At 43.8% G+C, this 26460-nt stretch overlaps 1 protein-coding gene across 10 annotated transcripts in view; it reads right to left on the reverse strand.

The window, feature by feature from the left end:
* The window catches only part of SHANK2 (SH3 and multiple ankyrin repeat domains 2), a 709321-nt gene that overhangs the window by 523450 nt on the left and 159411 nt on the right, over positions 1-26460 (reverse strand). For all 10 annotated transcript variants that reach the window (XM_072639430.1, XM_072639427.1, XM_072639424.1 and 7 more), the window contains one exon: positions 16795-16861. In XM_072639430.1, the coding sequence (XP_072495531.1) occupies positions 16795-16861 (67 nt within the window). The remainder of the gene's footprint in view (positions 1-16794; positions 16862-26460) is intronic.

The raw sequence follows: 26460 nt of genomic DNA on the forward strand, positions 1-26460 counted from the left end.
CTTGGGTGAATGCCCTTGTTTTCTGTGGTTTGCCCAAAGGTCATTCTGGTGGGAATTTACAGCCCTATTGAATTAGGGAGGGACTCTTGGCAGCTGCCTGACCTAACCCATGGATCTGCCCCTTCCTCCCATTATGCCTTATACTTGCATTAATAGGAAGATGCATGGTAATCCTAGACTAGGTATCCCACTTTATTGGAAGGCAGTCCTTTGTTGGGGGAATACTAATTTCAAATCTCCTTGCTAAGAAACAATACAGAAAGGCCCTTTTGTTGGAGAAGTTTAGTGAAAATGTGTCTGCTCCAAACTCGTTCTTGAGGCCTCCAGTCTCAGGCTGGTCTTAGCTTCTGGGCAGGGACCCTATCCTGAGGGTTGGGCTTGGGTAAGAAGACACCTTGACTTCAGGTGAAGAACTCAGCACACATTCAAAGGAAGAAAATTTGAGGAAGGAAAAGGAATGTGCCTAAAGAATAAACAAAAGGCTTCCAGGGGAAAGTTTGCCAAGTTAATTACAGGTGCATAGGGGGAATATAGTGAGATGGGTCAAGTCCTTCCTATGGTCTGCGCAGAGGAAAAGTGCAGGGAAAGAACTTCTGGGAAGCTGATACTCTATTGGAAGCTCAGTGATACAGTGGGTAGAGTGCTGGGCCTGGAGGCAGGAAGACAGGAGTTCAAATCCTTCTCCAAGAACTTTCTAGATGTGTAACATCCGTGTAACCCTGGGCAGGTAACTTATCCTCTGTCTCAGTTTCTTCAACTGTGAAATGGTGATAAGAATAGCACTCGCTTCACCATGTTGTTGCGAGAATACAATGAGATGCTGCTAAAGCACTTAGCACAGTGCGTAGCACACGGTAGGAGCCATCCAAATGCTTGCTTCATCCCCATCCCAGCCTAAATTTGGCTGCTATCAAAAGAATCTCAGGCCTGAAGTACATAAACACTCCCCGTGAACCACAGGAAAATAAAAGGAACAGTTCTTCAAGATATATCATGGTCTAACTTTACCCAGCTCTATTAAAAAGGGACATAAGCAAATGAGCTTACATTTTCCATCTTTTTAAATTCTCATTGTGGAGCCTCCTTGTTTGGCTGCTCACTCCCAAGCTTAGAGGGCAGGGGCTGTCAGCAGTGAGCTATGGCTTGGGGTGCTCCCTTACACACACTCATCATGGGGGGGACGCAAACTCTCTTACTCTTCCTTTGGGAAAGGTGAGGTGTCTTGGGCCACTGTGTGACATTAATCATTCAACTAATCTTCTCCATACTTTCTACAGCTTTCCCATAGCTTTCTGAGGCAGAGAGTCAAACCATCCCTGGTTTCCAGTGAGGCGGGCACATGATGTTTGGGGCTGTCTTAAAATACACTTTTTGGGAAAGCCAAGATGACAAAGCCTTTTGGCTGGGGCAGCACATGGCACACAACAGTTGTGAACCACAAGAGGAAATTTTGAAGGAAAAGGGAAGAAAGGGAGAAGTCATGGAGAAGAAGGAAAGGAGAAAGAAGGCTAAGGAGTATGAAAGGCAGGTACAGGTGCCCACTTTGTCATCAGTAAGGGGGCCAGGAGGACAGGAAGAAGATGGGGAGGTGACCAAAAAGTGGTGGCCCTTTCAGTGGCAACTTTGTGGTAAAGAAGCCTGAGGACAATCAGGAGACTAAGAAAAAGTGGATTTTCTATTGAGTTTTACCTCCAGAATCCAACAATTCTGCGAGGTTGGTATTAAACAGGCAACATTATTCTCACTTTCTAGATGAGGAAATTGAGGTTCAGAGAAGGTACTTGTTTGTGGTCACACAGTTAATAAGCAGCCTCTCTCTAAGCCCTCTCTCCAAGTCCAGCTTTCACCCTACAATGCTAAAGGAGTACTCAAGAAAATAATCTATTAGGGGAGGGAGAGGAGACATAATCATTTCAACTGGAATGAATTCAAGGAAATCTTTGCTGTAATCCAAATTCCTAGAAGTAAGGAACAAAATATAAGTTTCAGGTCATCAGAGAAATGGAATTTATCTTAGAAATTATACCAAGACAGAAGGACTTTCCTCACCAGGGATCTACCTGCACCAACAAAAACCATAGGTTCTTAGCAAAACAATATTCTCATTTCATTCTCTTTATCTTTACACTCAATAAAACTTAGAAATAGTCCTATAACAAGTCATTATTCTCTTATAATTCTTTCTTCCTTGGTGTCTGACAAATTATTGTATAGGTGGATAAAATTATTGTTTTTGTAGCTAACAATATTGAGATGCAGGGTCATCTTCTGTAGATTCACTGAAAGCATTCTGGAAAAACCCAAACAAAGCTCTAGTAGCAGTCAGGACAATGGGGATATGGATAGAACTTATTATTTCTGTGTGGTTTTGTTTCCTTCCATTAGGGCCCTATATTTTGAGTTATTCATTGAATCCAGTTTGGAAATCATGAGCATTTAGGATGGCAACACCTATTTAAAATGAAGGAAGGAAAGAAGAAAGGAAGGAGGGAAGGAAGGAAGGAAGGAAAAAAAGAAAGAGAGAAAAAAAGAAAGAAAATAAAAAAGAAAGAAAGGAACAAATCAGTAAAAAAAGGGGCCAGACCTGCTAGAGACAATTCCATGGTGATAACACTTAAGAACTAGGCTATGGGTGCTGCTTCATTATCCTTGGGAATGGAAGAGCAGAGGTCAGAGACATTGTGTGACATGGTCCAACGCATGAATGTGTTCAAAGTCCAAGAACAATGGAAGATTCATCTGGGGTTTGGACTAGAAAACATGAGGATGTGACAGAACTTGGCATTGAAGTGAGAACTGAGTGGATGATTTGCCCAGTACTTGGGATTTGGAGATGGAGAAGGCCCTTACCTAAAATAAGGGACAATCAAAGATACATGACTCATTGGAAACGATGAAAAATAGTGAATAGACACTTTATGGAGAAATATGAGGACATTTTATAGGAAAATAAAGAAGAGGATGAATTTCAGATGATGGTGGGAGGAAAGTTAAGAAAAGAGACAAAGTAATTTGGGACAGAAAAGGGAAAGGGAGGAGAGGAGGAAAAGAAAAGAAAAGGCAGTAGGAAGACCAGAAGGTGAGACTCCTGCAGAGTATCATGGAATCATCAATTCAGAGCAAGACAGGACCTCAGAGTTCGACCTCCTTATTAAGGAAACTGAGGCCCAGCGAGGTTGAGTGACTTACTAAAAAATAACCATTTGAAGTTCACACAGAGGGAAGATAAGGGAGAGGCAAAGAAGAGAATATCCAGGGAAATTAGAGATAAGGACAAAAAAAGGTCCTTCTTTGAAGGGTCTAGCTCAAGGGTCACCCACTCCATAGACCCTCCCTCTGGTAACCATTCCTCACTCTGCCTGCATCACTTCCTTTCTCTAGATACTTCTCAGCATGGAATATGGGCCACATTGCAACATTTATCATCCTGTGTAGCTAACTAAATGAAGGTAGGTAGGCAACCCACTGGCTTCTCTTGGTTTCCTCAGCATCTAGAAGAGTTGGGGCATGAAGCATTCCAAATTTTGATGCTGCTGCTTGTGATGGTAGAAGGACTTTGAGATGGAATGTAAAACTAAAAGCAGAGGGAGTCACTGAAGGTCTGAAGTAGGAGGGACCCCCAAAGGTTAGCCATTCCAACCCAAAGAGTTCTTCTATAATATAATCAATAAGCTGTCACCTACTCTTTACTTCCTTCCAAAGCTGGAAAACCCTCTACCTCCTGACAGAGTCCAATACATTTTGGGATGGTTCAAAGATGTTCTGGGTATAACATAAGCCCGATAAATATATGAGAACATAAGGCACCAAAGGTGAAAAGAATGGGATGAATTTAAATCTGTAAGCCTTAGTCACAGAAATATGGCACAGAGCATCACTAAAGGGGATTCAGAACATGTTCCAGCTCGAAAGGTCCTCAGGCCAAAGAACCTCAGAGCTAGAAGGGACCCTAGAATACAGAAAGTAGGAGCCAGTAGAAGGCTTAGAATACAGAATGCCAGAATGTGAAGTGCAGACCTGGGGAAAACAATAAAATCACCCAGTCTGGCTTCTCCATTGTGCTTTTGAGAAGGCTCAGAAGAATATAGGTCAAGGAGAAGACTGCAAACAACATGTGAGACTCTCTGCTAACTTGAGAGAAGAAAACCAATAGGAAGCAACAAAAAAAGGAAGGGAATGGGACCATCCACTTCTATCTATGTGGAAATGAGAAGTGATTGAGTGTTCATGGAAATTGGGAGGTGATTCTCACTGGGTAAGAACAATATTAAACATAGAGAACATGGAAATGACCTTTCTTAGTGAAAATCTTTGTAGGTTCAAGGGATGGGCCAACCTTGTAGAAGGGAAGAGCATGGTGCTGATGGCTATCTTCTCCAAAGCCCTTGCTCTGTTTCCCTGCCTTCTTGTCCAAGCTCGGGTGCTTGGCTGATGGGATCATGAGGAAGTGCAGTTTCTAAAAGGTCATTTCAAGCAGAATTGTCTCTCAGTTGTAGTGGATCCTGTGACTTGAGGCAGAGATGTATGAAGACTCAAAAAAACCAAGTCAGAGAAGCATCAGAGAGGCTGGACCTAACAGGGACCATGGTGCCCACCTAGACAAACCCTCCCCTTCTACAGATGGGGAAATAGGGACCGAGAGAGGAAAAGGAATCAGTGCAAGGTCACATTGGTAGTAAGCAGCAGATTGCAACTGAGATTCTCAGATGAAATCCAGGATGCCGTTTCACTCCACTACTCTTCCCATCACTGGAAAAAGGACCTAGAGAATACACAGGACTTGGGCAATGCTTTCAGGCTGATTCATTTCTTTTCTAAGTGACCCAATTAACAATCAAGGGTAGTTTTAATTAAGGCATTCTTTATGAGCCCAGAGGAGAGTCAAGATTGAAGAGTGCCCCTAAACCATACAAACTGGATGACAACTTCTTGATTGTACTGTAGAGGGGCTGTTTGTTCAGGTGTGGGTTAGAATGGATGACCCCTGGGATCCTTTCTGTGTCTGACATTCAATGACTCCCCCTAAACTATGCAGAAAACTTTGCTTCCTCAGTGCAAAATTTGGTCTAAGGGGCCAGAATCTTTCTTTTTTATTGGTGGAGGGAGGCCCTGTTATTCGCGGATAGAATGGGAGTAAATGTAGACAAATTTAGTTTCTGAAAAATACTTGCGGGTAAGAAGTAAAATGAACACACTTAAATAGTGCACATTCTATTACTACCTTGTCATTACACAGAGCATCATGTACATTACTGGATTTGATGCTTACCACCATCCGGCTAGGCAGATATCATAAGCGTAAGTAGTTTCATTCCCATAATGCAGATGAGGGAATGGAGACTGAGAGACAAGTGACTTGTCCAATGTCACTCAGCTTGTAAGTGGTACGACTGGGACTTTTGAACCCAGGTCTTGAGATTTCACATGAGTCTAGGGTACTTTGTACACCTCTGCTCAAGACTGGTGCAAACTCACATCTCAAAGGGCAGGCATTCATAGACTGGACATGAAATCAGCATTCCTTCGTTGTCTGGATGCACAGAACAGCATACTGGAAGCTGGTAGAGGAAGGGCCAAGCTGGCAGTGCTCCTGCAGGAGCTCACAGCCAAGTGGAGGTCATGACATAGACACAAGAGACACAAGGCGGACTTGGGGACAGTGCCAAGAAGAGAATGGCAATCCAGATGGAAGTTCAGAGGGCAGCGAATGGTCGAGGTTAGCACATGTGCCACATGGAAATGCATGGCAGGAGGGTTGAAGGATGGACATGAGCCCACATGCTACTGAAAGGCAATCTCCATCAAATCCCCAAGAAGAGGCCCATCGGTGAAGAATGAGCATGGGGCTGGCCAGAAGGAGGCTTTGGACTAAGTCTGTGACTGTGGGCATGAAAGCCAGGACAAAAAGCCCATCTCCCATGGAAATACTTACCTTTGTGTGGGCTCTCAGATCTGCAGAGATATTTTCAGGTCATGTTTACTAGTTTCCAAATGCCCCATGCAAAAACAATTACATTCATGACCTTTGGTGAGGGGAGAGGGAGGGATAGACTAAAATATTTTCTTTGCCAGCTAGGAATGTTTTATGATCTGGGGATAAAACATCCTGATTTTCCCAGGTCATGCCAGACAGACACCTATCTCTGTTGGGTAGACATTTTTACAAAGATCTCCAGGATACCCTGGGGCTGCCCTCAACATGGAGGAACTGTCCATAGCACATGAGATTATGCAAATACACGCACGTACATGGCTGGCATCACAAACGAACCTAATAACAGCAGATACTTACCGGGCTCTTTCCATCCTGTGAAGAAGGAAAGCAAAACAAAAATAGAATATGATTTGACCTGCTACCTATAGCTGGCTGAGTTTGGGCGTTTGGGGGGCCTGGGGAGGCTTCACGTCTTTACCTTTTCTTCTGGGAGTGCTTTCATTTTTTAAAAAGCCAATTTCGACACCACTTGTTTTGCAAACCAGCTCCCAGGGCTCAGCTGGATTATAAATCAGGGGCTGCCTTGTACAAGATGCTTGAGAGCAACTTCTACACTGGCCTGGCAAGGGGCTTAATCACATGCTTTGTCTGAGACTCCTCCATAGTGACCTCAATCAGTCTACTTTAATTAAAGAATGTAGGTTAGAAACACTTGAACCTCTGGAAACCTCCATTTCTTTCCCCAAACAAGGAGGTGAGCATGTTCTCTCAGTGACATCATGTCTGTTTCATTGGAAGCTGGGCATTTTACTGTCAACATTCTAAAAAAGCCAAAATGCTTCTTTGAGACCTAGTTTAGGTGAGGGGAGTAAACGCTCCAAGGCAGGCAGAGACAGGAGAAAGAATCCTCCGTTTCTCTGTAGCCGACCTGACTTTACATGCCCCCAAATATTACATCAAGGCAGCTGTTTGGATCCTCCCCACTTCTCCCCCCCCCCCCCCACCTCCGCCTTTCATCGACTGTACACAGCGGAGCATAATTATACAGGGATACGGGAACTCTGCCTGGAAACCTAGCAACGGTATCCAAGTATTAGTTAGCCGGCTAATCAACTACCCCAACTCACATAGCCTGGGACAGGCTCCATGTTTAAACACACACACACACACACACAGAGATGCAGACACACACACAGAGATGTAGACACACACAGATACACAGATGCACACACGCACACACACCCTTCTCACTTCCAGTTTCATAGCTGCAGAAGGACAAGATGTCAAAAACAAACCTGGTTCAGCTGAGGAGGCACAGCCCATGTCCTTTAGTCCATCTGACAGTGCATCTCATCACAGAGCCAGGCAAAACCCCAACCCAAGCCAAAGCAAGCCCCCCAAGCACATTGAAAGACGATCATCCCAGTCCTCAGGCACTCAGCCCACTACATGCTTCAGAGCGGCATTACTGTTTCTCCTGAGAGCGCCAGGGCGGGCCCCCATATATTACCATTTTGTGTGTGGAGAGCCACCCTAGAGAAGCCATAATAAAGGCTGAGCACAAATGCTTCTCAGAGCTGCCCAGCTCATTGACTCGCAGGCAGCGGGAGGCGAAGAAAACAATCACGGATTAACTTTGGGGTTCACCGCTGCATTCCCACCATGCTTCCTCTGAGTTGGCGATTAAAGACATGACAACAATGGGCCTACTCATTAAAACTGAAAAGGGAGGGGCAACATCCTGGGCTCAATTTCGGAGCCAATTCCCGTCATCTGGCCCTTTAATGGAGTGGTACCTGACAAGATGCAATATCTCTTCCAAAACAGAAGAGACAGAGTTGCCTCAATATCTGGCTCCCGAGATGCCAAAATGCTCTATGAATTGCACTCCAGTGGAATAATGTGGGTACCAGCCTTCAGAAAGAGGTGCCTGGCAGAGAGCCGGAGAGGGTCTGAAGTTGGAGCAGAGCGCTCCATTTGACAAACAGTTGTGCAGAAGACTAGCATCAGAGGGCAGGTCTTATCCATATAATCCATGAAAACACACACACACACACACATACACATCAACAACAAAGGAGGAAGGCTAAATGCTTTGTGCATGTGGAGCCCCAAGTCAAAGCATTAATTTCCTCATTTACTTGCCATTTAGCCAAAAAACAAAAAAACTCTGGAGAAACATTTTGACATTGTGACACCCAAAATGTTTAATTAGAAAGAGGGCATGATAAAGGGGAAACCAATTGTCCTATGCACTTTGGCTCCATCACGGATGATGAGGATTTGGAGCTGGAAGGAACCTTAGAGGACATATGAGGAAACTGAGGCACAAAAATTCACTCAAAGTCCCATACATAGCTAATATTTGAGTTAGGATTTGGACTCAGAATTTCCTGATTCCAAGAGCAATACCTTATCCACTGGATCACACCACTAGATGAAGCAACTCAGTGGTACAATAGATAAGATACTTGATGTGGAATCAGAAAGAGCTGCGTTTGTAGCCTGTCTTAGATACTTTCTAGCTGTGGGACCCTGGGCAGGGAATTTCACTTCCCTATGTCTTAGTTTCCTCATCTGTAAAGTGGAAAAAATAATATCGGCTAATTCCTAGGGCTGTTGTAAGGATCAAATGGGACAATGTTGCTAAATACAATGTAAACCTTACAGCCCTATAAGAGTTCCACGTGAGGATCATTATCATGACTGAGTAGCAATGTGGGAAGAGATCTGAATTTGAAAGATTCAGTCAGTGAAGGCAAGGAGCCAGCGAGATGTGAGGAGATTGTGTGAATGGCAGTGTGTAACAGAAGATCAGGAGATGAAGCAGGAGTCAGGATGACATTCCCCATGTTGCTGTTGTGGTCGAATCCTGTCTACCTTTCTGTGACCCCATTTGAGGTTTTCTTGGCAAAGATCCTCAAGTGGTTTGAGCTTTCCTTCTCCTGTTCTTACCATAATATTTGAGCACATTTTTGTTATTCTGTCATTTCAGTCATATCCAGCTCTTCAGGACTCCTATTTGGGCTTCTTTTGGTGAAGAAACTGGAGTGGTTTGCCATTTCCTTCTTTAGCTCATTGGACAGATGAAGAAATGGAGGCAAACAGGGTTAAGTGACTCGCCCAGGGTCACATACCTATTAAGTGTCTGAGGCCAGATTTGAACTCAGGAAGAGGAGTCTTCCTGACTCTAGGCCCCACAATCTTACCACTGTGGTGCCAAATAGCTGCCCATCATTACATTGCACTATATTATACATACGTTATATTATATGGGATCACATAGGGGAAGTCATAGAGGGGAAGACCAAGGTGTGATATCTGCTGGAGCTGTGGGTCTATGGTCACAGTTCTTTAGCCATGAGAATCACTGTTACTTTAGATAGGACAGATGGGGAAGCTCACTTAAGACAATTCTATTACCTGCCTGTCCCCCTAATTTCATTTTTTTTTTGTTTTAGAAAGCAGAGCCTGGGGTAACTTTATCTTAGGCACAGGGCAAGAGAACTCTAAAAATTAAGTTAGGTTTCTCTCCTTAATTAATCAAAGTTAAACTGAGAAAGCCAGGGGAAACACTCTAGGGAGGCAGAGTTTAGAGAAGAGTTCGGAGTGGCTTCTAGCTAATGGTTATATAATGCTTTAAGAATGGCATTGCAACGTGGATGTATGCAGGGATGTATGTAGATGCTTATGTCATGTTAATCCCTATAACAAAGCCTAAAACATATACTTATTTTCCCGATTTACAAATGAGGAAATTGAAGGCATGAGAGGTTGTTAGGTGACGAGAGATCTGAACCCATATCTCCTTCACTCACATCTAGTAACCCTAACACATTGTGTCGTTCTGAGGAAGGAGCAAACTTAACAAAAGAGTCCTAAGAAGAGTTCAAAGAACAGACCTGATCTTAGGGCAGGACTCTGTACCTTCTTACACAACGTAGGTAAGAAGATATTCTAGCTCCTGCCTGGAAAAGTCTGGATTAAGGAACCAAGGAGAACTTCATGGTCAGTAGCAACTATTGTACATCTATTATTTAGTGAAAACATTGGTTGAGGATGGCTATAGTTTCCACAGGTCCCTGCTGATGGTAGACTGAGCTGCAGGCAGATCTGAATATGAGCTGAGGCACATCAGGGATGGAAGAAGCAGGTTGCCAGGGAAGTGAGGTGTCCTTGAGGGAGAGGTTCATTATCCCCACAACCTCACTAGTGGATGAAGGAAAACTGACTTGGTGGGAGAGCTGAACTACAGGATCCATAATGGATGGCATTATACAGTATTGGGTAGTCCTGAAAATAGAGTAAGTGAATTGGGGAGCACAGAGTTGCTACCGAAGGGAAGCAGCAAAAATCAGTCCCTAGTGGGGAGTAGGTGCCCCCTACCATGGGGCACCATGATACCATCAGGAGAAGCTGTGTCAGAGATGGCAGTTACCTCACTTGTGGGTGCATGCCAGCTAGATGTAGCCTGAAGGCACATGCTGTCAATAGTGGGAGCTATCCACGTGTTCCTGTCCCAGACAGTATCTCTAGGAAGGTCTGCTTTTCCCACTGCATGAATTATAAGTATTTATGGACAAGTAAGTGCAAGGTTTGTCAAGTGAGAGGGAATATTTTGTGGTTAGTTAGAGAGTGATTTAATTAAAATGCTTCTGGATCAGGTGCACCATTTGACAGAAGGTTAAAAGTTCAAATACCTTGGTAGAGGATGGTAAACTGGTTTGGAGAGAAATCTCATCCACAAAATCCCTAGTGACCCTGGCTGTCCCCCAAGGGTCTGTCCTCCTACTCTGTTTCTCTTGGTGATCAGCTCCCATGGATTCCATTATCATCTCTATGATGATGATTCCCAGATCTATTTATCCAACCTTAATCATTGTTCTAATTTCCAATCTTATATCTCCAAGTACCTACAGGATATATTGAAATGCATCTCATAGATATCTTTCACTCCACATATCCATGACAACTCATCATGGCCCCAAACTCGCACCTCTTCCAGATATCAATGTTACTATTGATGTTAGTCCCCCCATCACCTAGACTCACAACCAAGGGTTCATCCCTGACTCCCCAATATCTATTGCTACCTGTAGCCAATCCGTCATCCTGACCTGTGGTTTCTATCTTCACAACACCTCTCCCATCCTTCCTCCTCTCCTCAGATACTGCCATGACCATGGTGCAATCCCTCCTCATCACATGCCTATGATAGGCTATTGGTTCAACTGCCTGTCTTAAGTCTCTCCCCACTTCGGTCCATCCTCCATGCAACTGTCAAAGTGACTTTCCTAAAGTGCATATCTGACCATGTCACTCCCTTATTCAATAAACTCCAGTGGCTCCTGATGACCTCCAGGATCTAATATAACATCTTCTGGTTGGTGTTCAGATCCTGGTCCCTTTCTACTTTACACCTTACTCCTCTCCACTCAATGATCCAGATTCTCTAGAAGTCCTACTATACCTTGCACAAGACACTCTATCTCCTGACTACAGAAATTTTCACTGGCCATCCCCCCGCCTGGCTTTTTCTCCCTCCTAACCACTACACCCTGGCCCCTCAAGCCTCTGTTAAGACCCCATTTTCTGCGTGAAGCATCTTCCAGCCCTCTTCAATCTTCATGCCTTTCTTGTAAGATTAAGTCCAATTTGGTCTGCATGTATCTCTTATACACCTCATTGTTTCCAAGCTGTCTTCCCCACTAGAAGCAACTGGACACACTGGGTGTGGAATCAGGAAATCTTGGCTTCAAATCTGGCCTCAGACACTTAGCAGCTGTGTGATCCTCAGTTTCACTTAACCTCTGTTGGTCTCAGTTTCCTCAATTATCTAATGGTGATAATAAGAGTACCTACCTTGCAGGCTATTGTGAGGCTCACATGAGACAATTAATAGAGCACTCTGTACAGAGACTGGAACATAGTAGGTGCTTCACACTGAAATGCTTATTTCTTTCCTTTTCCCATTAGAATGACAGCACCTTGAATGTAGGCTGTGCATGCCACACACTTAGCACTGGTGCTTGTGGACTTGACTGGTCCTTGAGAAGCTGGCCCTCCTCTGGCTTTGGAGGCAGGCCCTAAGCAACTGAGGCATTCGCTTCTAGGACAGAAGGCTTTGCTTCCCCAGTGGCACTGAGCACGCCATTCCTTCTTCACTAACTGCATTCATCAGTCTGGTCTAAGGAACCCCCATGCCCCATACTCTCATGTAAATAGTCCACCAAGTAGGAAGCTCCTGACCTTTTGAAAAACACAGATTAGAGCAACTCGCTAGAAACTATGAGATTGCGACCTGTTCCAACAGGCTTCCTAACGGAGGGCAGTCCAATACTCAGCTGAGAATCCTGTAATAAACAAGCTCAACGCACCTTGGAAGTCTTTATTCTGAACCCTTCCCCCAATGTAATCCAGCATACATTTATACCAAGTGAGATGCTGAGCAGACAACATGGAAAAGCATGCTCATCCTCACTTTGCTGATGTCCATTGCCCTGGCTGCAGCAAGCTGGGACCAGGCCAGCAGAAAGTTGAGCGTGGATGCAGGAGTGACCTGGAGCACTCACTGGCTCTACAGCAAGTCTCCAAACTCCCGAGTCCTCAGGTTCCCCATCTCTAAAATAAGACTGGGAATAGCATCTTCCTCCCGGGGCTGTTGGGAAGCTAAAGGGAGTTACTATCTGCGGAGCTTGGCAAATCTTCGAGAACTCAACAAGTGCCCAAGGTTATTGCTGTTTTAAGAATGATTTCTGGCTTTTTATACTGTTGCAGTTGCACATTCACGTGAGGAGGAGGGGAAGGGAAGGACCTTTGGCATAAAGATCAGGCTGGTCTGAGAGCTGAGGAAGACCTTTCTATGTCTTCAGATTTTCGGGTGGCTAGAGCTGGCCTTGGTGTCACTTCAAATGCCACCTGTGCTGCATACTGACCGGATGATCTTGGGCAAGCCACCTCACCTCCCTGAGCCTCTGACAATTCTCTAAGTTCTAGAGAATTTAGGAACCTGGATCCAGAGGAGGAGGGGTTCTAGCTGGGAGCTTCCATACTGATGGAAACATAGTGAAGAGTTCCAGATACTCTACACTGGCCATCTCCACACACTAAGCCTCTGCACACACAGTCCCAGATGCCTGGAAAGTGTAACAGACTCACCTGTGGCTCTTTGAAGTCTTTGTCTGATGTCAGGATTAGTTCAGTGGCCATCTGCCAAAGAGAAGCCTTTGACTAGCATTTGTTGACTAACCAGCCTTTAATCTGCTTGTCTTCTAGTGACTCAGAGATGGGCCTGCTGTACTGCCATGTCGATGAGAACCTTGGACAGCAGAAATTGATTTCCAAGTTGTCTTCACATGCCTCAGTGACTTCGGTTGTCAGTTGTCCCTCTCCTCCATCTACTGTTGATTTATTTCTCCATTTTCAAGTCATTTTCCTCCAAAGGGATATGAGCTCCCTGAGACTATTTGGGGATCAGCCAAAAAGGAGCCTTGAGGCCATCATCTACCCTCCTCTCATTGCAGAGGAAGAAACAGAGGCAAACGGTCAATGAACCGCCCAGAGTCACCCAGCCAGTAAGTGTCTGAGGCAGGATCTGAACCCAGGTCTTTTGGATTACAATACGGAGTCACATCCACAGGCCATGCTACCTCTAACAGTACCCATGGCATCTAGCAACATCTTCTACAGGTTCCACCCTTAGGAAAAGCTTGCTGAACTCAATGCAATGGTCTTCATCCAGGGCTGGTGAGTTCACAGGATAATTGTGGGAGAATTGGAAGGTCAGCTCACCCAACACCTTTACTTTACTAGTAAGAAGACCCTTCTGTGACCCTTGCTCCAAATGTAGGTGAGGTCTTTCCCATTGCATTATTTGAACTCATCAGGGTCATGTGAGTTCTCTCTGACAATTTGCTCACTCAACTGAGCTTCACCTCTTCATTAGTCATGTTTATTCTGTCCTTTCAAGGACAAGGATCATTGTCCTTGGCAGAGCAAAGAGAAGCCAAACACTAGCTGAAGAATTCCATCTTTTCTCCCTCACCACCTTACAGGAGCTCTCCCCTTTCCAGGTTCTCCACCTTTTCTTAACAAGATCAACAGAAGAACAAATTCTTTGGAATTTCATTCTAGACAGTTTTCAGCTGCTCCTGGGTGAATGTGCCTTTCTCTGAACTGGATGAAATGTACTCTTTATAAAGTACATACATCTGCCAGCACCTAGGGCATCATCCTGTCTTCTATCACAGCTCCTGAGATCTAGAGTGGCTGTTTCCTACCTTCCACTTCCCATCATCCCCTCCTTGTTGGTAAAAGTAAGCTCCAGGATAGAAACAGGTAGTACAGTGGATCAAATCCTGGAGTTGAGGTCAGAAAGATCTGAGTTCAAATCTCTGCTGCTAGTATTTATTAGCTGAGTGTCCTGGGCAAGCCAAGTCACATAACTTTTCTCAGTCTCATCTTTTTCATCTGTTAGTTGGGGATAATGATACCATCTACTTCCCAGGGTTGTGAATATCAAGGGATATGTGTGTGTGTGTGTGTGTGTGTGTGTGTATGTGTATTATTTAAGTCCTTGCTGGAAAACCTTAAAACCTTATACAAATGCTACCTTTTGTAATTTTTCTTTGTTAGTTCCAGCACCTTTTCAAAACCGAAATAGTTAATAAGGCAGGACAAGAAGGTATCGGCTTCTCACTTTTTTTTGTCACATAAAGAGGTCCATCAGATGTCGAGGCAACTACCATCCTTACCACTGCTGCTTCTGGGGGCCTCTATTCCAGGCTCATGATCAATTTCTCAGACTCCTCATGTATATTCTCCTTCTATCCAAATGGTTTGGGTTTACTCTAACCCTAAGGATGCCTCTATTGCTCCTCCCCCAAATAGGCTCAATTTTGCTTCCTCTCCCTCGGGCTCCCCAAATATGCCCTTTCATTTGTTCCATTTTGTTTCCGGAAGGGGGCCTCTTCATAACCCTACTTCAAGTATGAGTCATTGGCACTTAGGAGACACAGGTTAGGTCCCCTCTCATCTTGTTTCTTTTTCCTAAGTGGAACATTTGTGAAGAGACATCTGGAATGACAGGTTTGTTGTCACCTCTTTTCTTGGACTGAGTCTCATGAGACTTTCAAGGCCTCTCTAATGCTCTTCTCCCTCCACTGTGACAGTTCTCAATGGTGTCGACCTCTTGCAATGTAGAGACAGTTTTCCTCTTGCATTTAAAGGCCTCTTGACTTGAATCCAGAGAAAATTCATCCTTCTCAGCCTTCTGTTCAGAAATCCTTGTTGCATACAACTAGATGGACGTCCATGAAGACTGTCTCAAGGTAGGCCTAGACCTTGAGAATCTTGTCCAAGATGGGGTAAACTTTAGCAATGCTTTGCAAACTTTTTCTGGGAGGGACATATATACCCACCATGAATCACCAGGAGTGGAGGTTCCATTGCATAGAGATGAACCAGTAAGTGTGGAGTCAGGGTTTTGAAGACTGCTTTAGACATTTGCTAGTTGTGTGACTCTCAACAAGTCACTTAGCTTCTCACATGCAAGTTCCTCATCTGAAAAATGGGGATAAGAGGACCACCAACTTCCCAAGGTTCATTGGGGTGGGGGTGGGGTCAAATGAGTTCCAGGATATAAAGTGTCTGGGAAACTGTGAAAAGCTCTAAAAATGTCACCGGTCACTAACTGCCATCATGATTATCCCAAAAGCTAAGCTCTAGAGGGCTAGCTGATGAGGCAGGTGGCTCTTCAATTCGCTCCTCTGTGTGAGCTCCAAAGAGCTGCTAATGCTGTCCTTAGTTCCATCTAGAGGGAAATGCCTCAGGTCTGTAATTTCTTCCTATCTGGGGAAACATTTCAGAAGGTATTCAGCACACCAAGTGAAAGGTCCAGACTCACTTAGCTCTATTGTTTTATTTGTTCCCATTTAATAGATTTCCAATTCATTTTAAGCCACTGATACTCTGAGATCTTAATCTAAATCTATCCTGTTTGCTTTGGGGAATTAGAGAGATGGTAATTAAATGTCTCCTGTAATCAGTGAGCACAGCTCATCTTGACTGTTTGACAAAGATCAACTCATCAGTCCCCATGATGCCATCAAGGAGGAGCTGAGCAAGGGCTGCCATGATAGCCGAGTGCCTCCCCTATTGGGGTTTGCCCAGTCATTAGCAGGGTATGAGGCCAAACACTCCACCATCCATCAACATCGAATCCTCCCATTTCCTAAGGGTGAGTAATGCAAGGCAAGCACATTCACACTGGACAACCAACATGGGCACAAGCTTTCTCTTTGTGGCAAAGAGAAATGACTGTGCAAAGGGTGTAGGGCAAAGAAGAATGATGGTCATTGAGACAGAAGTTGCTAACGGGCTGAAAAGGGAGACACAATCAATTGCATCTTCTTTCCTTGCTTAATTGACTTCTCCGAACTAATTTATTTAAATGGAATTTGAGTATATCATGTCGTATTTAATTAGAGATTTCTAAATCTTCAATTAGGATTGTAACTCAAGGTGCTATATGAATGAAACTATCAATGTCAGACATGTCACTCCACCTGTTTTCCCAAGGGTATGTTTAGCTCTCAGAAAGGTAAACATGCTACATCAGAGTTCTGTGCATTCAGGTGTCTCCATGGACCAGGGAAAAGAAAATTCTGCAGAACCACAGGCTCTCAGAGATGGAATGAAAACAAAGAAGATGGCAGGATCCTGCTTGGTGCTTGGGTAAAGCCTTGCCTAATTCTCTGATGTTACTTTCTTCTGAAGAATCTCAAAAGATGGGAGGGGATCCCCAGCTGAAACCACGTACTCCCCATGACCATCATCAAAACAATGTGGATTTCACTTACCAATATCTGTTTCCTTGTGATTCTTAATATACTCAGCCAGCTCAAAGTTTCCTGCGATTATTGCCACCTACAAGATTATACAAAATTTCAAATTATTTCCAAATCAGATATTCAAGAAATTCAACATTACTGAAAGTTTAGACTGCTGGACCTGGAAAGGATGTGGGAGGTTATCCAAAGTCCTTGTTTCCAAGATGGAGAGTGACTTGATCAGGGTCAAAATGAGCAGCAGAGCTAGGGGTTGATCCTAGGTCTTTCAATTCAAAGCTCACTTCTCCCAAGAGGCAGTGAACAGGGCATCAAATGGTAAGTTGGAAAGACCTGGGTTTAAATTCTGTCTCTGAAAATTCTAAGAACTATATGACCATGGGAAAGTCATATAACTTGATTCTCAGTCTTCACATGTGAAAAAAAATGAATAATGTCTTTACTGTTGGCCTCACAAGACCTGCATGAGAATCCAAGGAGGTAATAATGTCACAGGTCAGCATAAGAAATTAAATGAGAATTTGAGGGGAGTTTTTCAGAAGCCACAGATGACACACAAAGGCCAGCAGATGGCACAGAAAGTTTGGAAACTCAGAAATGCATAAAATATGCGTATAATATTTTATGTCAACTCAAATTTTACAATAAGCTATTGTGAATACCTGGCAAAAGGAAAAAGAAAAAAAATCAGAATTCTTCTCTGGTGTGAAGGGAGGGCCAAAAAATTTGATATGGATTTTCCAGATTGTTGGGGTGCTTACTACTAACCCCCATGAAGTGGACAGGATAACTGTAACATCAAAGGGGCACTGTGTCAGAATGACTGTGAGTTCTGGGCTTTGAGTCAGGAGAATGCGAGCTCAAATCCCCCATGGTCATGAGTTGTGTGACCCCCAGAGAATCACGTAAACTTTCAATAAGTCAATGATTCAGATAACTGCAAGGTTATCTACAAAGCCACAGAAGGGTTTCAATCTGCAGCACTTGTATGAAGAGGTCGTAGCTCCTGAGCATATTTATGTACCGTCGCTTCTGCTATAACAAGCATTTTGAAAACATAAAATTTTTCCAACACAATTGATACATTAGGAAACTCTCTGAGCATTATTTGAACTTCAAGTTCACTTCTGAACAATTACATCCTCAAGAAACAGCAAGAATGCAGATGACTCCCAAGTTGTAACCCTAATTCTGACACTGACTTCCACATGTATATACTTCTAGCCTTTGTCAAGATAACTGTTATATTTGTGGTATCTTTTCTGGTGCTGTGAGAGCTGGGAGTAGAGAAAAGGGCTATTCTTCACTCTGCCATCTCCTCACCCCCTTCTGCCAAGATCAACTCTCCCTCTGCCCAACTTGCTTGGGCAGCCTGGGCTATGGGCTGAGTAGCAGCCAAGGCCAATACTACTAATTGTAGTATTTCGACCTTAATCGTTTAACATGTATATGACTTAATTCCTATTTTTATTAGGTTCCTAGGTTGTGTGTGTGTGTGTGTGTGTGTGTGTGTGTGTGTGTGTGTGTGTGTGTGAGAGAGAGAGAGAGAGAGAGACAGACAGACAGACAGATTAATGATGTTTTAGGCATTATGTCCCTAATCCTATTTTTTCCCATAAGCCCCCTGGTTTTTATTGTGGGTTTTGCACAGTGTGGTTGGGTTGTTATAATAAATGCTACTTTTATTGCTGTTGTTATTTATTTATTATTTATTCCTTTCTGTATAGTGAAACTAGAGCACAAATCCTGACTCAGACATATACTGATAGTATGACCCTGGGCCAATCATTTCACCTCCATTTGCCTCAGCTTCCTCAGCTCTAAGATGTGGGTAATATCAGTAGCTATCTCATGAGGTTTTCGTGAGAATCAAATAAAGCACCTAGCGGAGTGCCAGGCATGTAGTAGGTGTGCTATATAAATGCTAACTATTATTATTAATGTTATTAACCAAAATCAGCTCCGTTTAATCCAGTTCAACAAGCATTTCTTCAGCACCAAAGGCATGGAAGGGACTGTCTAACAGGCTGAGTTTGCAATCCCAAAGGAAGATGCAGCTGGAGCTGTCCAGCAGGCAGCTAGAGCTGCCGATCAGAGTCCACAAGAAAGACAAAAACTTAGGACGTTGATTTGGGAATCATCTGCTTAGAAATGATTATAGTCAATGAAATCATGGTTTGGGGCACTTATTCCATTCCTATCTAGGGAAGCTCTGCCATAGAGGGCCACTGCTTTTGGCTTCCACAGTCACTTCACCTGCTTACACCTGGGACCCCTTTTACATACAGCTAGTGCTGACTGCATGCTTGGGGCACCGTCGACTGGGCATAATCCAACCAGCTTCTACAACAGGAAAGGCAGTTTGAGCTCAGTACAAACAGCAAGAAGGATCAGTACTCTCCCCGATTTCATTAAAATGCCTTCCACCTAGCATCAGCTTGTGTATGCTGAGACATCACCAGCATCCACAGAGTCACCATAATGATAGTAATTATGAATTCTATACTGGGATTTAAAGTTTATAAAGTGCTTTCCAGATATCATTTCATTTGGACCTTACAACCCTAGAAAGTAGGTGCTATTGCTCTCCCCATTTTACAGATGAGAAAACTGAGGCAAATCGAGGTGAACTGAATCGAATCAGAATAGAGATCTCCCACTAAAGAACTTTTTCTACCAGCCCTTTCTTTGCCATTCATCGGCTGAGCGAGTTGAGCAGTGCACGGAACATGAAGTGATTTGCCCAGCCATCACAAAAACACCACAGGACAGAGGTGGCTTTTGACCTCTGGTCTTATTGGTGAAAAGGCCAGCTCCCTTTCCTCTTTGCCCCAGGCAGTGCTGACACTGATCCTGAAGAGAGAAAATTCTGAAAATAGGGAAAACTCTTTCCCACATCCTGGTCCAGCAGGATCTTTGAAGGAAATCTCTCCTCCTTTCCTCCCAGGTGTGAGAAGAGAACAAATATTAAAATTTCTTCCCATCTAAGAAAATTCTTTTAACAATAATAAAATTAGTTGGCATTCATACACTGCTCGGAAGTTTAGAAAACATACATATGCAGCCCAAGGCATAGTGACTGTCACATAGTAAGCATTTAATATGTTTAACAATTGATTATCTCATTTTAGCCTCATAAGGACCCTATGACACAGATACTATGCTTACCCCCATTTTACAGATAAAGAAACTGGGGCACCAGAGGAGAGAGACTTGCCCACTTCATTCATAGTGAATGCTGGAGATGGGATTTGAACCTAGGGCTCTCCTGAACCCAAGCCTAATGTTCCTTCTACTTGCCTGATAGCTGTTACACCTACAAGAAAACAAATATCCAAAGATATGCCCAAGATCAACTTTGAAAGTTAAGACAAGAAGTCAGGTTGAAAGTTTAGGCTTAATATCTAGGAAGGGGAGGAAAAATGCCCATCATAACCTTGGCTTCAGAGGAGGGGAATCTTGGTATCTCTCATGTATCTGCACTCGATCATGCATCCATCCTCAGAGGTTTCTCACAGATTCCCATCATGGGCCTCCCTTTAAGGATGTCTTTTTTTGGTTCTGTTTAATTTAATAAACATCCACTGAGCATCTAGAATCTTGAAAGGCGCTGAGTTGGTCGAAGGGGAAACAAAGATGTTTTTATTTCTTAAAGACCTAGTCCCAGGATCTGGCACTCACTGGGCCTGGGGGAAGAGAGGGGAGGATCTCTTGTACCTGGGCCAGGTTACTATGAGGTGAAAAGTGACGAGGAGCCAAGAGGAATCCAGGCTTATGGCTCCCACATTATCTCAGGAGGGAGAGGGCCTTGTCAGCTGGATTGGGGGGGGGGGATGGAAATCAGGGACGTAACTTGTAAATGTTTGAGGCAGAATCTGAGGGGATGACGATGAGAGGAGGTGTGTTCCCTGGGGAACTGATTTTGTGCTTTTGAGGCTTTCTGGGATTTTCCCCTCGAGCGTGGAGCAGGTTCCTTCTGATACATTCTAATGTGCCATGGCTGAGCTCAGATTAGAAGAGTTCATCCCCACCTTGGCAGAGAGCCAGGGCGTTGCAAATATTCCCTGACAGCCAGGATGGCAGCGTTGGTAGCTGCCCACAATTCCTGAGATCAGTTTAGGGCAACTTGGGAAAGTAAGAACTGGGTGGGGAGGCAGCTCATTAGGGGTCATCAAGGCTTTCCTTCAGGAACCTTCCAATCTCCTATCAACCTCTTTTTTCCCCCTTATCCCCAAGAACACTGTTCATTCACAGTAGTATGTCAGAAGATGCGTGGAAACCTGGGGCCCCACTCTCTAAGCACACAAAGAAACTCCATATTCACAGAAGACAACACAATAGCTGACCAGTATAAATGGGAACCTTTGGCCTGACACCATTCAGATACACTTCTGGTAGATTCATGGTGATTTCTAAAGATATATAACGAAAGAAGTGTAGATTATCAGAAACCATACAAAAAGGCTAAAAAGTTCATACACAGGCAAGGCAACAATAGAGGAAAGGCATTGTTAGGAGAGGGTTTGTAGAAACACACACTAACACATACTTTTTCCCTAATGGTTGGTTTGTTGGTGGAGGTAGTGAGGTGGTTGCCCAGTGGATAAAGTCCTAGTCCAGGAGTCTGGAAGACCTGAATTGAGACTCAGCCTCAAATAATTGCTAGCTGTGTGACCCCGGGTAAGTCACTTCACTTTTGTTTGCCTCAGTTTCCACAACTGCAAAATGGGGACAATAACTGGACCAAGCTCGTAGGGTTGTTGTAAAGACTACATGAGATAATATTTCTAAGGTGCCTGGGGCTTAATAAATGCTTGATTCCTTCCTGTCATCCATTTGGGAGTGTATAAAAGCTACATCATCCACACTCTTCGACTTGGCAATCCCGTGACTGGGCACACACTCCTTCCACTATGACGTGGTGCCCCTAATAGTGAGAACAAAGATTGACTGAATTGAGGAGACTTGGAGGGCAAAGAGGTTTTGTATGCCAATATGATTAGGTCAAGCTCGACCTCACAGTCACTGGAAATGTTTGAGCAGCGTGGCCTTCAGGATGGACTGGCAGAGGGAAGACTGTTGGTTATGGAGGCCACATTGGAAGCCTCCAATTGGAGGCCATTGCGTGGCATCAGGGCTCACAGAAAGGGATGGTATGGCAAGAGATGGGATAAGAAGAAATCCTAAAGAACCAATAGGATCCTGAGACTGCAATTGAGACTTCTAAGAAAGCCAAAGGGAGTCAGGAGACAAAGATGTTACTGAGTCTTTGATCACAATTACAATGTCATGTGCACTGGGAAAGGCAGCTGCCATGGGAAATATTGTCCCCCTCCACCCAGCCAAGACAGACCCCAGTCACTCAGTCAACAGACTGTGTATTGAAAAACAAAAGGTACAAAATGATCTCAATGAGAACTGCTTGGTCCCTCAAAGCCCCACAGGCATGATCCCCATGGCAGGACTTGACCTGCCCTGCCTGGCAGAAGGGGAATCCGAAGCCTCCTCTCAGACCTTGGTGGATGCTGCCCCTAGGGAGCAGTGCCCAGGGAAGTTCCAGGGAACCACCTCCAGCCATCCCGTTGGAAAGCTGAGGAAAGATGAGCCCCCCTCTATCCCTTCATCTCACTGCACCACTACCCCAAAATGGCAAAACCACATTTCTCTCTTTGTGCCTTCAAAGACATTAATAAATGCATCTTCAGTACCTCTGGGAAGCAGAAATGGGTAAAAGAAAGAAAGAAAAGCATAATTCACTAAAAGGTTTTAATGTTTTGATGTAATTCTCTCTGTTTTTAAACTGTTTTTATACCTTGGAAATTGACAGCAGGTTTTTTCTTCCTCTTCTAAGTCACATAAGTAAAATGATAGAGCCACACCTCACACTTGAACCTAAAATTAATTTATTCTCTCAGTTTTTCAAAGGAATTTTCCTAATCAGTAAAATGACAGTAGCAGCCTCTGCTGATGGCTCCTGATTGCTGGGTGACACTGAGCTGCAGCTTCATGGCATTTCCCAAGGAGAAGCTTCCTTCACCCTGTCAAGCAGGCATCATCCCCTGCCAGAGATGAGAGAGAGGGAGGTGGCACCAGGAAGCCACAGAGCTCATCTAGGGCTACGAGAAACTGTGCAAGAAGCAGGTGAAAATCTCAGGGATAACTGCCCCGGATCCAAGGCTCTGGCCACTGGCTTAAGCCCACTCAAAACATTGTGCCCAGGATGCAGGGACGGCACAAAACTCTGCCATATTGCATGCCCAGCCAGCTAAGCTTCTGCTTTTTGGTTTTCCATGGCACTAGGGGTGGGGTTGGGGAGGGCAAGATGAATGCTGCATGGTGGAGTTCTTTGCCAGCCTGTAGGTTGACTTGAGCAGCATGGTGGACATGGAAGTGCTGAATGAATATAGCTAGGCCTGTTGGGCCCAGCTGTTACTACTTTTACCCCTCTAAGATTCTTGGTGTCTTGTGGAGGTGACTGAAATTACTTTCTCACTCATGTACAATTGCTATTTTGGAGAGATTTGAGAAGTTATGAGGATCAGAGAAAGTTGCTAGTCCACATCTACAGGATAAACACGAAATCACTAACAAGGGAAGGCACTGGAATTAAGATTGATAAGGTTGGAAAAGTCAAGTGCACCAGACTGAGTCATCAGTGTCTGGCCAAGAAGGCTGACCACTGAGAAATAGGGAGCCATTGAAGACTATAGAGTAGACAAGTGGCATATGTAGATCTACAGATAAAGCATTTTGTGCTGGTGATATGAGGCTGGATTGGCCAGGGAAGGAAATTACATGTTTGTGCCTCCTCCATCTTATGCACTGAGATGACATAGAAGAAGTAGTAGGCATAGTCCCCACTCTCCAGGCACTCGGGAAAAACAAAAATTGGAGAAGTTAAGACAGAACCATGAGATACATGACTGGTGTTACACAACAGGGGATGTGTCACCAAACAGAGGTGGTTAGTCCATAACCAAGACTGTCTAGAGGAGTTCTGAGCAGGGAACAATCAGAGCTTTAGGACTGGAAAGAAATTCAGAGGTCATTTTACAGGTGAGGAAACTGAGGTCAGAAGAAATTCAGTGATTAGGATCACAGAGCGAGAGCTGGAAGGAATCATACACTACCCAGTCTCACCCCCATATTTCAGAGCTAATCAGTAGAGGCCAATCGACTCATCCAAGGCTGTCCAGACAAGGAACAAGCACCAGAGCAGAGATCAGAACTCAGGTCCTCTGAATCCAGTTCTGCCAATCTCCAGTGGGCCATGTTGCCATGAAGGCTTCCAAAAAAGAAATGATTGAATTCTACACTGAAGGCTGAGGAAGGGAATGCTGGAGAATGCATTCCCTTCCATCTTGCCCATAGCCAAACCACAGCCATCCTTTAAGGGCAATTTAAGGCCACTTACTCCACTGTCCTCGAGGGAAAACATTTCTGAATCTTCAGCTCACCCTGAGCTGGCCCGTCTCTGAACTTCTAAGACACTCAGTCTGAATGTACAATTTAGCATGGAGACAGAGCCCTGGACTTAGTGTTAAGAAGCCTGGGTTCAAGTATTGGCTCCATTATCCACTTGCTGTGGAACCCTGGGCAAGTTGTGTAACCTCTGGGAGTCTCAGTTTCTTCATTTCGGAGAGTAATACACAGAAAAACATATGAAAGGAGAAGAATTCAACCTTTAGTAGCACAGGCAAGAAAGTCATTGTCCTTCTGGTTTGTCCCCTGGCCCAGACAGCCTCCAATCTACGCCTATCTGTGGATCCAAGAGCCTAAGGGAGCCACTGAATTAAGTCAGGCAGGAAGGGGCCAGAGCTTCTGCCAGGGAATGCCTTGCCATTAGAAGCCCAGGCTGAGGGAGGAATGGCCCCTTCCCTGCCTTCCCCTCTCGGCCCTCCATGCTCTTGGTGCTGGAGCATCTTTCTGAAAAGCCATGAATGCATGTACTGCACATTAGCTGAAGTTATTTATAACCACATATTGTGATCCTGACACTTTCTTACTGTTCTTGGAGAAACAGTCCTTGCCCATATGGTGAGGGGAGCTTGGGGCTCCCAACTTTCCTATCTTATGTTTTTTTTCCAAACTGGCTGAACGTGTGTGCATGCATATCACCAGGCACTCCCTGTGTTTATTGTGACTTGGCTGTTATTTTTTAGCTACATAACAACAGTACTAGAGAGGTGACTATGAGCCCATCCAAGCTGACTCCTTCCTCCATTGTACATCTGGGAAAACAGAAGCTTGGGGAGAGTGACTCCCCTAAGATCACCCAGAGAGGCAGAGTCCTCCCTGAAACCAGACTCCTCAAAGCAGGGCAATTCCTTTGACGTGCTTTGTTTTTACATTATAAATATTTACAGATTAACCTCACTCTGTGAGAAGAGAGGGTTCTTATAGAAAAGTAAAACAATTTCAGTAAAACTAATGATACAGTGACTCTATCTCAAAGTGTCTGAAACATTCCACATTGGAAGCAGTCTCCCTCTTTACTTTTTAATTAAAAAAAGAACAGAAATATATTTTCTCTCATTCCTATCAGTCATTCCATCCAAAAAGGAGGAAAAGAAAAACAAATTCCTTATAATAAATATATAGAGTCAAGTGGAACAAATCCTCTCATTGACTGTATACAAAAATATGCGTATCTCATGCTAAACCCTAAATTCAGCACCTCTCTCTAATGGATAACATTTCAACATTGATCCTCTGGAGGATCCTCTGGTGGATGATAACCCACTCTTCTTACAGCTTTCAAAGTTATTTGTCTTTTCAGTAACATTGCTATTGTATAAAATGTTCTCCTGGTTCTTCTCACTCCACTTTTCATCAGTTTATAAGAGTCCTCCAAATTATTTGGTCTTATATTATTGATGTTACAGTACAAATTGTTTTTATGATGTTTACTCAGTATCCCTTCATCTAAGTCTTCTCAGGTCTCTTTGAAATCATCCCTTTCCTCATTTCTTATGGCACAACAGTATTCCAACACATCTGTATACAACTCATAAAGCCATTTTTCAAGTGATGTGCATCCTTTAGTTTCTACTACAAAAAGAGCTGCTACAAATATCTTCTTGTACATAGACGATCTTTTCCTATGTCTTTTATCTCTCTTGGGTAAAGGCCAGACTGTGGTTACAGCTGGGTCAAAGGGCATAAACTGTTTAGTAATTTCTTTGTGTATAATTCCTTTTTTTTCCAAGATGGATGTGCCACTGGTACATCAATAAACCTGTCTTCCCACAGCCCCTCCAATATCTGTCAGTTTCCTTTTTCAACCTCTCTGCAAATTTCATGGGTGTGAGGTGGAATCTCAGATTTACTTTAATTTGCATTTTTTCCAATTAGCAGTGATTTAGAACATTTTTTTTTTTCATATGGCTACAATTAGCCTGGATTTCTTCTCTTGGGAACTGTTAGACCACTGATCAATTGAGAAATGACACTTATTCTCATAAACTTGAATCAGTTCATTATATATCTTGTAAATGAGACCTTTAGCTGAGAAGTTTGCTGTAAAGATTTTTTCCCAGTTAATTATTTCTCTTTTAATCTTAACTTTATTGTATTTCTTTGTATAAAAATTCTTTTGTTTTATGTAATTAAAATTATTGATTTTCTCTTCTGTGAGGTTAACGACGAAGTAGAAAAGAGTACATGAAGGAGTTGGAG

The sequence above is a fragment of the Notamacropus eugenii genome, chromosome 2 (genome assembly GCF_028372415.1).
Source record: "Notamacropus eugenii isolate mMacEug1 chromosome 2, mMacEug1.pri_v2, whole genome shotgun sequence".
Lineage (NCBI taxonomy): Eukaryota > Metazoa > Chordata > Mammalia > Diprotodontia > Macropodidae > Notamacropus > Notamacropus eugenii.